The following is a 14,787-nucleotide window of genomic DNA, read 5'->3' on the forward strand; positions in this document are numbered from 1 at the left end:
GGTAGTATCAGCCCCACTTTGCTGATGGGGAAAAAGTAAATCACAAAAGTGAAGAGAATTAATGGAACTGATGTCATAACTCAGAGCTTAATCTGTCAAGAGAACTTACCAGCGTGGTGGTACAACAGCAGCAGAACAAGAAATGAAAGCCACGGATACAGCACAAGGGAAGATCATTAAAGGGTAATTAAATAATGCTATTGAAGAGTGGGAGCATTTTCTTTACCATGGATCATTTCCAGAACCCTGGTCACATAGGGCACCAAAGAAGTGATGAACAAACATACATTTTAAAAAGGCAGGTTCATGGTAATTCATCTTTCAACCCTTTCTTAATGACACCAGTTATAGTCACTGAAGCTGCCAGGAACAAAGACGCAGTACGAGCCGCTCACAGGAAAGCAGACCTTTGGAGACCATAAATAGCACTGTACTTCAGGGACTCTGTTAAAATTGCGTTAGTCCGGCGATGTGTCGAGCAGATCACCCAGCCTAAGACTGATCTTCAGTGAAGTGACTCAGACACTTTCAAACTTCAATTTTCCAAGTGTAAACGTTTGAAACAGTTATGTTTAAATAACTGTGTGCAGAAAATAAATTAACTTTCCATATTACCAAATTTCTGAGGAAAACACAGAGTTTGTATCATCAAGGCTTATTTAAGGACGATCTGGCTACACGTAAATATTGGATTTGTCCAGAAGCAAAATGGAGACATGCATATGTTATCTAAAGATTCAAAGTCAAGTGCATTGACTTTTGCTCTTTGATGACATTGCTCAAAACCAGATTCTTTTCTTTACATAAACCTTTCTTGCGCACAGTCTTTTAAGCAGCATTTTACATACTGCATAATAGACTTCACTGTGCAAGATCTTGTTTCTTTTGTCACCCTCTGTCAGTGTCTTTTTATGACTACCTCTCTGCTCCCTCCCTTACCCCTGCTAAACTTTACCCTGATGCCTAAATAATAAATACCAGAGGATGCAGACCTTCAGCTTCTGAAAACAATGCTCCAGCAAGAGAGAAGAGGCAGCAAACAATTCTAAATATAACTAAGGCTTACGCTGACACGAGAAAATTTTACTAGTAATGTCTTTGTTAAAATATAGCTGCTCATTTTGCACTTTTTTTTTTGTTACTGTTGTTTTTTAGCATATTTGCCTGTCTACCTATCTTTGCTGGTATGGCAGATCTCCAAAACAAATAATTTTATGAGCAGAATGCACATTACACTCAGAGCTGCCAGGAAGTAACAGTCAGAGACACAGATGAATTGTTCAGGGGGTCCACTCAGAGAAAGAAAATACAATTTTCTATTTTAGCAGCACAAGTATCTGTGGATCACGTTCTTTTTTATTTTATTTTATTTTTTTTTTTAAATTTCTTCCTTCGCTGGCTGAAGCTCAGTCTTTCAGCACACAGGGAGGAAGTGTTTCCTAAAGGCAGTCCAGCTGAAACCATTGGTAAGCAATAAGACCCTCTGCAAGAATAAAAGTACTAGCAGGCAAGAAAAGACAAATGAAACTAATGCACAAATCCTTCCAAGAAACCATCGCTGAAATATGTAAGCTCAAATTTCTTCAGGAGAGAGCAGTCCAGAGCAAAAGAAAGTGAAGCAAAGCTACAAAGTTTATTAGGGCAGTGGACCCTGGGAGAAGAAGAGATGAGGGAGAGAACTGTGCTCCTGTAAGGAGTCCTGTTCCCCAAGGAAGGCAGGCAGAGGAGAAGATTTTCAGCACATCTTGTATGGCAGCATGTCTCCTTGAGCGAAGTCTTCCAGAGAGATCCTGGCCTCTCAGCAAAATCCACAGTTGCCTGAAAACCTGCTGATCCTTTCCACAAAGCTTTAACAGTACTGCAACACCTGGTGGTATTGGGACACCAAAACCAGATTCAAATAGCAAATCTGGGGATGATTATCACTTATTCATAATTGTCATTAAACTTGGCGAGCCTGACTTCAAACATCCACCACAGCTTTAGGTAAACTTCCCAAGTTGTTGTAGGCACACAGTTCTTCTTTGCCAATGTTTGTACCTGTCTCTGGGCAACAGATCCTTTGTTCCATTGCCTGCGCTACCAGAAACTACATGCTCCCCAAGTATGTCTTACACACGCCTTCTAGGACACAGTCATAGAATCACAGAATGGTTTGGGTTGGAAGGACCTTAAAGATCATCCACTTCCACCCCCCGCCATGGGCACGGACACCTCCCACTAGACCAGGTTGCTCCAAGCCCCATCCAGCCTGGCCTTGAGCACTGCCAGGAAGGGGGCAGCCACAGCTGCTCTGGGAAACCTGTTCCAGTGTCTCACCACCCTCACAGTGAAGAGTTTTTTCCCAATATCTAATCTAAATCTCCCCTCTTTCAGTTTGAAACTGTTACCCCTCATCCTGTCACTGCACTCCCTGATCAAGAGTCCCTCCCCATCTTTCCTGCAGGCCCCCTTTAAGTCCAGGGAGGCCGCTGTAAGTCCTTGCAGTTATTCTGAACTACCCTGAAGTGGTAATTCTGAATATACTCTCTAACACTTAAAGCCTTATCTCTTTTTAACATGAAGGAAAGAAAAATCTAGAAACACTAAAACCCCCACACCTTCTGGGAGCTCTGCAACAGGAACACAGTTATTGATTCTTCCCAAGTCCTGTATCTAGCCTGTGAGAGAACAGAGTTACAATCACAATAATATTAAATGTTGGCAAGATGTACATTACTGGACCTGTGTGTGTGTGTGCGCGCACAACACCACTGGTGAATCAGTTCAGCCTGAGTTAAGGTTAGATATGTCAGGTTTGCAGTGGAGGAGTAATTTGCAGTGTAGAAGCAATAGCTATAGTGTTTCTATGCCCCCTATGAAATGCTGTAGAGCAGAAGTTCAATAAAACGAAACAGGCCCAGGGGAATAGAAGAACTTCAGAAAAGCACTGATACTCAATTAGATCAGCAGTAGTAAAAATGGAAATAGAGTGAGCAGTATATTTCATAAAACACAAATACATATATATATGTATAAAAACATCTCTGGCCTGCGAGTGTGGAGACTTTGATCCTCATCAGTATAATTTCACCACAGGAAGACACACATATTTCACTTTAAGAAATGATGGAACTTCAGAGAAACAAAAGCAATTTTTTCCATCATGTCTTTAAGCCTATTATTTTGGTACAGAAGGTCATCATTGCACAAGCCTAATGGTCATCCATAACGTCGAGTAACTTTGCTGAGGCAAATCTCTTGTCACCAAAAATGGGATACTGGCTTTGTGACGTTATTACAAGGTGAGAAACCCTTAAACCATTTTAACGGTTTGGTTTTTTTTGGGGGGTGGGGTGTTTGTTGTTTTTAGCTCCCCCCCTCCCCAATTTTGGAAAACAAAACAACAAACAATTAAGTGTAAAAGAAAACAAAGTTCAGCACATCCTTAACTTCAAGTTACAATTCTTCCTCTTGGGAAAGATACTCTAGAAGAAACTACAACTAATCCCTCTATTTCCAGCCACTGATCTATCTATCCCACCTTCCTTCTTCCTGCAGCTACCAGGAAGTGACATGTACTTATGGGAATGTGCTCTGCTTGAAACAGAAAGGCTATTGCCTGGAAGGGGTATTCCTTGCAAATTTTTAATGCAGCCCATGCTGAGAGAAACAGTTTTATTGCACTTGCCTGTTGAGATAGACCCGTTTCTCTGTTAGCTGACCATTGCCATGGTTTGGATCTTCATAGGGTTCATTCTGTACCACTTCCACACCTTCGCCTCGGTCACTCTGCTCATGGCTATGCTTGCTTATCATGTACAGCTGTCCAATTCTGTACTGCAAAGCAAAACCAAGAGTAATGTATTAGCTTTATGTAACACACATGTATTCAAAAGCCAACATCATACAATGATACAGTGGTATGTGCAAATAAAAAGTAGTTCAAGGGCGACAAACAGTATCTTGCAACTTCATTTAGACCTATGAGTCAGGGTTCTCCCATTATCTTATTAAGTCCAGGGCGCCAATGTGGAAAAAATAACAAACCCGTAGAGAACTGGGCCAGTCCTTTATTTTTAGACTGCATTTGTAAGAATATAAGTTAAGAATAAATAATCAATCAATCCATGGCTTCCACGTGCTGACATGCAAGGGGATTTTAATCAGCAGGTAAACTCCAAGTGCTGTGGGACGCAGAAGTCTCCTGTCATGCCAACATGATGCCAAACACTGAAGCCCTGCAAAAGGACTCAGGATATCTGTTGCTGATTCACAGAAATAGGAGCACCAGCTTTTAAGCAAAAACCCACGTAGACTCTAAGTCCTTCGAAAAAGAAGTTTGAGATGAGTGATTTGGCAATATTATTAAAATTACTTTAAGCACTTCAATAATCCTTTTTCTATAGGCTCCCGAGTTACTTAGGAAGCCAAAACCCAGGCGGGTCAACCCAACGTTACTATCACAGAGAAATAAACTGTCGTACGGCAACTGATGTTTTTCTTAGTATGTCTGCATCTACACCAGGGCTTTTGCCTCCAGAGAAATACAACAAAACATACATCCTTGAACTCTTGTTAGCAATGACTTCAGAGTAAAACTGTACTTTCCCATACATTTTCTGATCTGAGATTTTATTCGCACATAAGCCCTTTGCTCATTCTTGAATGTACCACAGTTCTTACAACAAACTGTCTTTGGACCTATCCAGTTTTCTCCATTTGGATCCCTCTCCCCCAGAGTAATTTATTTAGGCATATACATGCTAATCACGTCAATCACATCAATCACTTCACATATGAAGAACAACCTGTTAAGTTAGAGAATGGCTGAGCTGCTACACAAGCTGCCAAGTACTAGCTCAGCATAAGCAAACAAAACAATAGTGACAGTCTGACCTCAAAAATCTCTGAGATTCCTGTGGTTATTACATATTATAAACAGGAACCCTATCACATACTTTAAAAAGCCCAAAAAGCCCAAATCAAAAGAGCAATTAGCTGGGGAAAAAACCCCAAACCATCACAGACCTTATTAACAGCTGCCAACAAGACAGTCTTACTAAACAAAATGATAAGGAATAGGATCATGGAGGGCTCCCTACAGAAGTTCTTAAATTCCATATAACCCCATGTCATTCCCCTGCAGCAGGCATGCCACAAGAAGGTAAGAAATTTAGAACTTGCATCTTGCTGGATCGTTCGCTTAAGGGACAGGGATTTCCCTCCTCCTAACACTGAACGGACACCTCCCCTTCCTTGCCAGCCACACACTACAACAGTGAAGCAAATGATTTGTTTCAAAAAAGCACCTTTCAGCTGATAATTCCAAAGTACTAAAAATGCCTGAAGTTTATAAAAAGGTTCTTTAAGGGCAAAAGGGTGCTCTACGGGAAGGACGAGGCACCTGAGATCTATTTGCTTTTCCTCTAATCTAATTAGGTAATTTCAGTGGATTTTTTTCCATTACTTCTCTTCAAACATCTCCTCACAGTGAAGAACATAACCCACTCTTAAAACTTGTTGGAACTAGTAAACAGAACTAGGGGGGGGGGAAATAAATAGATAGTTGTCATAAAACTAGCAAATGTCATATGGGCGAGGTCAATTAATTGTGTGACACTTGCAGCATTTGAAAAAAATTAGTAGATCTCTACATAAGTGCTGGCTATGCCAATTACAACAGCCTGGAAATTTCAGTGTTAAGTATATAATGTTTCTTCCTCTCCTTTCTACTCAAAATTAGAGAGAATTGATGCTTTTTTTAGTGTTGTGGGGTTTATTTGTTTGTTTAATTAGACTGATCATTTTTTCTCTTATATCCTATATAACTTTGGAGAATCTACTCTCTCATTACCTAGAAATGTTCCAGAGACATTCAATAAAATGGTAGAATAATGCTATTTAAACAATTTGATGCTGGCACTACCTCCTGCCTATATATTCAGCTTTTTCATCTCTGGTACCTCTTTCACACAAAATCCCCCCATTTAAGAGATAAATTGTAAGATTATTTTTCTTGCTAATCCAGTTATCTACTTACTCTCTACCAAATCCTTTTCTTTTCTGTCTCATCATATTTGAACATTTTGTCCTAATCTTCAAGGTTCTGAACAGCTGCAGTCCTCACATATACCTTTTAATTAGTTTGGTGAAAAATTGTCTTCTCTTTTTTCACTAACAAAAAAGGAATGCATTGGTACACAGGCAAGGCAAAGTTTGTGGACAGAGGCAGCATATTTTATTTGATCAACTAGTACAGCTGGAAAAAGAACTTTCAAGGCACATGAAGCTGTTCTTCAGGTCTGAAATCAAAGCAACATACTTCAAAGCCAAATGCAAGTTAAGAAAAAATGCTTTGCCTTTAATGAGATAAGTATCAATTAGACCACCTGAGAGTAAAGACGCTTACTGCCTGTGGAGTGATAAAGATGTTAGACATGAGGAAAGGTGATAAGGTGCTTATTTTCTAATGGAAAGAATGAGATCAGTAATTTATAGCCCATGGAACATGAAAAGGTTAGGTGAGGAGAGGAATTACTGTTTGCCATAAAGCAGGTATTTCTATCGAGATTTTTGTTATCCCATAAAGCTACGACTTTTAGTTGCCATGGACATCTCTGGAAAGTGTTTCCTAACTGCACACATCACTGTCTGCTTTGATTTTCTACTCCCATGTAGTCCTTTGCAATTTTGCTCTCAGTTTTAATGGTCAGATACAGACATCTCAGCTTCTGTTGGAAATACTGCCTCAGAAACATCAAGATGAATGTATGCTCACACTGACAACTAACAATGGGGTCGTACTAAAGCATTCATTTGCTCCAGCATCATGAATCAGAGATAGCCACCTGTAACACCACCACATGCTTTGCTAATGGAGATTGTTCTTTCATGGCCCCATACTGCCATAAAACGCTAGCAAAATATCAAACTACAAAGACTGTAAATCAGTCCGAGTACACGGTTAAGAGTGGCTAAGCTGCACACCCACAGCCTCTTCAGATGATGATCAGTGTTGTCAAGTAGAAATTGCTTTACAGATGTTGCACAGTCAGTGCTTCAAGAAAGGTTCTGCTTCTCCAGTGAGACTCAATCACACACTCCAGTTATACCGAGGATCTCACAGAAGGTATCCAAGGCAGCTCCGTGTGGCGCTTCTCACTTGGGAGATGCTGAAGAAAACTGAAAGTACCACAACTGGTGCTGGACAACTCCTCTGTAGGAGTCCTGCTGCTACTCACCTCTCCCCACGCAATGACTTTCCACACCTACAGATCTGACACCAGTCCACTGCAAATATCCACCTTTCGTAACTACCGAAATGACTGTGCAGTCCTGCTAGAAAGCAGCTGTATTCTGCACAAGAAACACACTCTTACATATACTTTAAAGCAGTCAACTTAGCTCCTTTCGTTGCTCTTAATTTGGTTTTATCTAGTTTATAAAATTCTAGTATCATTCCACAGCAGGATGAAAAAAAGAGTTAACTTCCAAAATTACAGTACTTTAGTAAACCAGAGAGTACACAACTATTATTTCAGATAAAACAACTTTTTTTAAAAGTGTATGTTTGTATTTACATGAATAAAATCCAAAGCAAAAATGTGTCTTTTAGAACTTGCTGAAATTTAAATGCCTGAAAAAAAGTCACAGCTTTTTCTAAGTTCCTATCAATACTGTGGAGAAATTTCACCTAATAAACATTTTACAGCAGTAAACAATACTTATTTTTCCTGCAAGGGTAAACTGAGCACTATTATTTATGCTGCTCTATCAATCCGAATCTCCGTGTTCATAGCTGTAAGATAATTTTCCAAGACCTTATACTGTTTCAAGGAAGTCAGTAAAATTTGACTCAGTGGCACCTGATCTGAATTTGGCCCTGGAGGAAAGCTGTTTGAAAACTCTTCAGCTTAACAGGGGAAAATTTCTTCAATATCGAAGGAAGAACTTCAGCGAACAAATGCACTGAATGTGGAGTTTAGAGATTTCTAAGGATATTGCTGTGTAGCTTTTGTAGCAGACTCAATGTTTCTCAACTCCTAATGAGTTAGACCTCGTCTCTGTGGTGACTTTTCTTTTCCTTCAACAGACAGATGGTGTTTGCCTATTGGGAGTTTAGTCATACGAGAAACAAGGTTTATGTCAGCAACAGCATAATGATGGTCAATCTGATTTTGTTTAAAATGAGAAGCGACAGCAGTATCAGGTTTTTGGTGTTCTTAAGATAGCAGGAAAAAAAAAAAAAGGAAAAAAAGACAAGAAAAAAAAAAGAGGGTCCACCCTACACATCTTTCATTTGTAGATCTCCCATTGTCTTCAGCAGAAGCTGCACAAGAAGTCCTTGTACAAACACGTCTGAATTTTTTTCAGCCTGACTGACTATTGCTCAGTTTTTGATCTAATACTAGTCTTACAGTACGACCTTTCAAACTTCACATGGAAGGTAAAACGTAACATTCTCTCAAAGGAGAAATTATGCCAAAGCTATCCAGAATCTGAAATTTTTAAGCCATTCCTTGAAGTTCTTATCTGAATGCTCACAGAAAACATAACAGATTCATCATTTGCTTCATCTTATATGGCAATTCTCATATTCAAAAGAATTGTTGAACCCTTTCATCTACATTTCCTTTTCTATAATAGACTAAACCATCAGGGATGGTGCTGCCATTTCAATTTATACAATTTATTGTTCTAAGTCAGTAGTGAGGTCCCTCCCAGCAATTAGAAGCTGGAGTCCAGAAAATGCTGAATGTCATTTATACCTATGAAAGGCAACGATTGTTCAGCGCACTGCTTTTTGACAATGGAAAGTATTTCTCACACAGTGATTCAAGCTAAAACATGTCAGTGGCTCCTAGTCCTGTCCTCAGAAAATTGCAAAGGTAAAACGGAAAAAAAGAAAATCAGCAACAACTGAACTGAAACAGATCTGTACTCACTCACAAATGCGCTCCTTTGCCGAGGCAGCTAAAAGGGCAAAATCCTGCCTCCATTGATGGCAACAGACGCTCTGTCATTGACCTCAATTTAGGCCAATGGCCTCAATAAATGATTTACTTCTAGCAAGAAAACATCATGAATCAAGTCCATCATCAGTGGTATCTGAATCCAAGGACACTGATTATGGCAAAACAGTAGCAATTTGATTAAGAAATTCTGATTTATAGAATGCTGTCTCATTAAAAGAAAACAATTTAAAACTGACTGATACGTTTCTGATTTATTTTCAATTCATAGTCTTAGGAAGACTCTTTGTGTGCTCCTTGGTGAATGCGTTCCAAGACTTCATTTCAGGCCATTTTTTACTAAAGAGATTAACAGGAGTATTATTCAGCACTTGTATAATTTCTATGTTCAAAAATATTTTTAAGAAAGTTCTGATTACTCCTCAAAGTACCCTCACGAGACAAGCCTGGTGAGCCCCAGGTAAGTTGTCCAAACATGCACAGCCTGTCACTCCAAACAATCTCTCAACAGCTATTTTACAGAACACTTTATGTCTGGAATAACTTGTTTGAAAATGTACTTGCTGGAGTAAATATCATTGTTTAGGAGGATACACTGAAGTTTCCTATTGTGTTTTGTTTTGTTGTTAGAAAGCATTGTTTTCAGGTCTCAATCAAGACCTAGGCCCCACACTGCCACCAACATGAAAAGTTTACAGTTAAGATATTGAAGACAGGCAAAGAAAGCATTATCCTTATTCTATATTTGATTAATTGAAGCAGATATTAATACCTCAACCTTAAAAAAGGTATCTGTGATAGAATAGGGAACTAGTCTCAATCTAGTGATTTCCAGCTCAGTCCTTTTACCACAAGACACATTTGTAATTTTTTTTTTTTTTTTTTAAATTCTAAACAGTAATTTCTTAAACAGAAGTGGTTTCTCTTATCTCACTCACTGACTATAAATCCTTTGTGTTATTATTGTTATTAGACGTCATTCCATCTGTCTTCTGAACTGGGTGAAGCTTAACGCGTCCTCCTGCTCATCTGGAGGTTAAAGCAGAGCCCTCGCATGTGGGCAATTACAACGCTGGCTGATAACAGCACCAAGATTGTGCCTTCTGATCCCCATACTTGTGTAGATGATGATTCATAGCTATTAAGAATAATTTAAGAAAATCTGTTCCATGACACAAGCTCCAGGTTCTGACAAGGTGATTTGTTTTCCTCATTATTAACGTTCCTAGATTGGTTTTAACTAGCATAGAGGAACGTACAAGGTGCTAGTATTTGATGTTTCATGTACTAGTGGACTTGTATTGGCTCCTACTCGGTCTGCTTTTTGAATTAGGTTCTTGTTTGGTTTGGTTTTGTTTCAGGTGGACTTCTGGCTCTCAGAGGCACTACTCTGCAAGCAACAGAAGTGAGTATCTCTCATTAACCACTGCCTCAAGGTTTTACTGCAGGACATTTCCATGGAGGGGTATCAGTCAGACTTGTAATCATTGCAGAGTTAGAAAACTTTTTGCCACTGAAATAACTGTTCTCTTTGCCTAGATAGCCATGTGGAGGAAGAAAATAAACTCACTGTAAATTCAAACTTGGAAGTCTCTCTGATGTAGCATAACTTACCAGTGTGAAGGTAGCAGTTTATATTTCTAAAATAGTGATTTTTCCTGGTTAAATAACTATATTGTGGCCTAGGGTCATGTGAAAAGAGTACTGCTGGTTTTCATTGCTGGGAAAATCTGCAAGGAAAACACGAATAGTAAACAGAGAACACAGAAGGGGTGTGTTCTTATAGCCTGGTGTAGTGCCTTGCAGAGACACCCAGACTACCACTCAACTGCTAAAAACTCTCCTTTAGCCTGGCTGAACAGCAGCATGGAGTCTACACTAATACATTATTTGGCTTCTAGTTTCTAAGCTAAGACATTTAGAGCAAACTAGGCACATTTGCACCACATTCTCTTTGCCATGTAGAAATACCCAAAGTGCAAAGAGGATTTTCTGAACTGATGTTTTAAAATGGCTGTCCCTGAGGCACAAATACAAGAAACGAGCTCCAGAAGCAAAGGTGGCTTTCTAAATTACTGTCTTCAAAGGCAAACCTATTTTTACCTATACAAAAGACCAATCAACCTTCTGAAACAACAGAAGGATTGACTCGTTACAAGAAGAAATAGCACCAAAAATCTATGATTGACTTTATCTAATTACAGACTGTTAGCGAGGTGCCACAGCTACGTGAGTGCCATAGTTCCAAGTGTCATTTTATCTCTGGGTTTAAACATATTAGAGATGTAGTTTGTCTTGAAAATCAGTTGTAGGAAGCATCTGAATTGAACAACAACACAATCCAGAAAAATCCAGTAACGAGAAAAGTGTGCACAGAAGAAAGAGAAATGAGAAATCAAGACCGTATTCACTAGCACTAGTCCTCCTGCTAATTAAATAATGTTAAATATTTCAAACGGTTATTTTGTCCATAGATGATTTTATGTGATTAATGCCATTATTGCTTAGGACAGTAATCTGTGTAAAACTTCCTACACCAACAGTAAAGATTAAACTTCTGGCAAAACGCTGTCGCTGTTACAGGATGTCCATTGCTCCATCACAGTACAAATGAGGGAACCGACCTTGCCTGTGTAGTAATTTGCCTGTCTAGTAGTTCCGAGACTAAATTAAAGCTAAGACACGGAAACACAGAACAGGAAGGCAACAGTACCTTCTGAACTAGTATACAATGAGTGGTTAAAGTAATTTCATTTAAAAAAATGGTCAGATGAACACGGTCTATAGAAAGCTGTAGCAGGAACAGTATAACAAGAACTATGAACACCTAGGTCCTGAAGTTTAAATGTAAGTATGATGTACTGTTGTGATTTGAGGCCCTAGAAAACCACATGAGTAATTCAGTGGTATAAAGTCACTTATCCTAGTAATACATAAAGAATCTGACTAGCTAAAAGTTTAGAGTTGAGCTTGAAATTTTTCTTTCAATTAATTCCTGCGTGCATCTGTGGTTCACAATGCACTACACATCTGCTGACTTGCATCAGCAATCTTTTTAGTGTTGCCCAAATTCATGCCAAGATGCTTTTGTAGCCTCACAAACACTTGCGGCAGGAACAGTTGACTTTCACACGCTGTGAAGTGCAATTCTTACTGCTTTCATGTTTGCTTTGCCTTTTCAAGGAAGAAATTACATCCTTAAGATACTTTATGTTTAAATTCCTGTGAATGACAGTTCAGCAACTACACGCTGGATGTTCAGAAAGACAGTATCCTCCTCTAGTATTTTCAGCTAAAGGAACAGTGCCCACTCTAAATTTACAGTGTCCTGGCACAGAACGGCTTACAACCTAAACAAGTGACACTGAAATCAATAGGCGCAGGTCCAGATCTGTGGTTAATAGGTGCACAATGAACAGTAAAATAAATGAAAATTAAGCTGCAAATTTTCAGCTTTCATGCAAATGTTTCGCCAAATATAGCTCATGTCCTGTTCAAATGGTAGTCATTTTATGTTTCTACACCAGCTGTGCTATTGAAAAAAGCCAGCTGTTTATCCTGAGTGTTCAAGCTCATACAATTTTTAAGAATCAGTTTTTATTAACAGTATTTTACAGTGAGTCAGCTGGTTAAATTTTTCATTTGTGCTTTTTACATAAATACCGGTAATATTCTATTATTTAGATTTATGAAGATACACGTATTTCCTACAAAGGATACATACAAATTTTCAGGAGGTTGTCTAAAATGTCCTCTGTTCACAAAACCAGGAAGAACAGCTAAAAGTGGTCACTTGACCACTTATAACCAGTCTGTCAGTAACGCATACTGAACCTCTTCACATCTACTGCTCCTCATTTGTGAGTACCTGCCTCCGATTAAACCACAAATATGCGATGCCTTAATTACAGTTTATTGCTTTGCAGGCACAATTCACTCTGCCTTACAGTGCAAAACTGGTTCGATAACTATCAAATACTATTGATGTTTTCTTCTAAGTCAATACAAAAGCATATTTTATTTGTTAACCGCAATCGATTCATGAGATTGTAGTTAATTTGAAGGCTGAAGCTCAAGGAGCTGTTTAGTAAATAGCTTAAAATGTCAACTTAGAATGCAGTAAAACGAAGTAAAACTTCAACAATTTTCTTAGATGTTACTAAAGTTTTTTTAGTAACCCAAAATCTTTTCCTGATATTGCAGGAAAATATGACTTCCACTTCAGATATTCCAAAAAAAGCCAGAATGGAAAAGCGTAGCCTTCCTTCTTGACCACTCACTGCTCTCTTTTCAGCGGTGTGCACTAGTCCTGCACACAGGGGGACACACGAATCTATCTCCCTCAGTGAAAAGTAACATTATCCACAGATTAGTGACAGTGATCAAGAAGGTTGCTTTACTACAAATCCTTATCTGTTTTTCCATTAAAATAAACAACATTTGGGGGGAAAAAAAAAAAGAGAAGAAATTTATCTTGTGTGCCATGCATATTAAACACATTTTTGTCGGCTAGAGAAAGAAAGCGCTGCGGCCAGCCAGCCAACGCAATGCATCAAAGGGCTTGAGCCACAAAGCGGAGTTTGAACACAAACGTTAACTCCTCTGAAGTGCAGGATTTAAAAAAAAATTATTTATTTTAATTCAGCTCAGTTTAAGCTGTGAGTATTCAGAGTTGCATAAATCCTTTGACCCTTTCAAAATTGAGTGCAGAAATGGACTTGCGAGTTAGGTTTATGTTTAACGATGAATGGACCAAACACATGCGCATCTATTCATAGTTTTAGAAATTATTTTTCTCTTTTTGCATGGCTAATTGTATTTGCTTAATGTTTAAGTAGAACTTCTTTCCCCTCAGGCTTCTTTTCCTCTAATTACTCTTCTTCAGTAATTACTCATTTTTGTGACTTACAAAAATCTCTCTCATGCCAAAAACAACTTTCAAGTACAGAGAATTTGATGCTTTCAGAAAAACTTTTTCCTGTAAACTTCAAGTTTAGAAGCACCAAAGAAACTACAAAGGATTCCATAAACTTTGTCAGAATCGCAGAGGCGAATAATTCTGCAATTACGTTTTTTAGCAAGAAAGTTCCTTATGATGCATTTTAGACAATAGAATCCTGCTTATAAATACAAAAAAGGGAGAATTTTCTTGGGATATACAATCTAATATGAAAAAACCTAAGCATCATAATTTAGTACTTACTATTTAGAAGCTGAACAAGACAAATCCAACCTGCCTTCTGATATCTTACTCAGAAGAAAGTGAAATTTGGTTTGCTGCTTCCAATGAAACAAAAATATATTCACAGTCCAGAATATTTCCTTTGATTATCACAAATACTTCATCTTACTTCCTGATCTTCTAAAATAAAACTGACTTCTATCTGATTTTTAAAATGCACTTGTTTCATGCCTGCATTCTGAGGATAAAAATAATGATAGATACAATTCTGTGTCTGCAAATAGTTGAGATCACTCCTGCATCTGCATCTAACCTAGAGATTTGGGCGATGAAGATACTAAGGTTAGCTAAAGTCATCTGATGAAAGGAAGTACATGAGAGCAAGACTTGAACTATGTAAGAAGGAAACGAAGACACACTTTCGTTCCCATTCCCAGATTTATAAGATACACTGAAATCTCAAAACTAATACCAAAAGAAGTTACAATTTTTCCATTCTAGTTCATTAGAACACACACTCGCAACTTAAGTACCTACCCTGTAAACCTGCAAGTGACAAAAGCCCATATTGAAATGAGTCACTACTGCAGCAAATTACTACTTTTGCACCGATGCCTTTTTTTTTTTTACATGTATGAAGTCTCTAATAAA

At 38.4% G+C, this 14,787-nt stretch overlaps 1 protein-coding gene across 1 annotated transcript in view; it reads right to left on the bottom strand.

The window, feature by feature from the left end:
• PITPNC1 (phosphatidylinositol transfer protein cytoplasmic 1) overlaps positions 1-14,787 on the bottom strand; it is a gene marked incomplete at its 5' end in the record, with an annotated part of 82,923 nt that overhangs the window by 40,783 nt on the left and 27,353 nt on the right. The window contains 1 exon segment of the mRNA XM_086473828.1: positions 3,671-3,819. Within this exon segment, the coding sequence (XP_086329954.1) occupies positions 3,671-3,819 (149 nt within the window).

This window comes from Leptosomus discolor, chromosome 15 (assembly GCF_034619465.1).
Source record: "Leptosomus discolor isolate bLepDis1 chromosome 15, bLepDis1.hap2, whole genome shotgun sequence".
Lineage (NCBI taxonomy): Eukaryota > Metazoa > Chordata > Aves > Leptosomiformes > Leptosomidae > Leptosomus > Leptosomus discolor.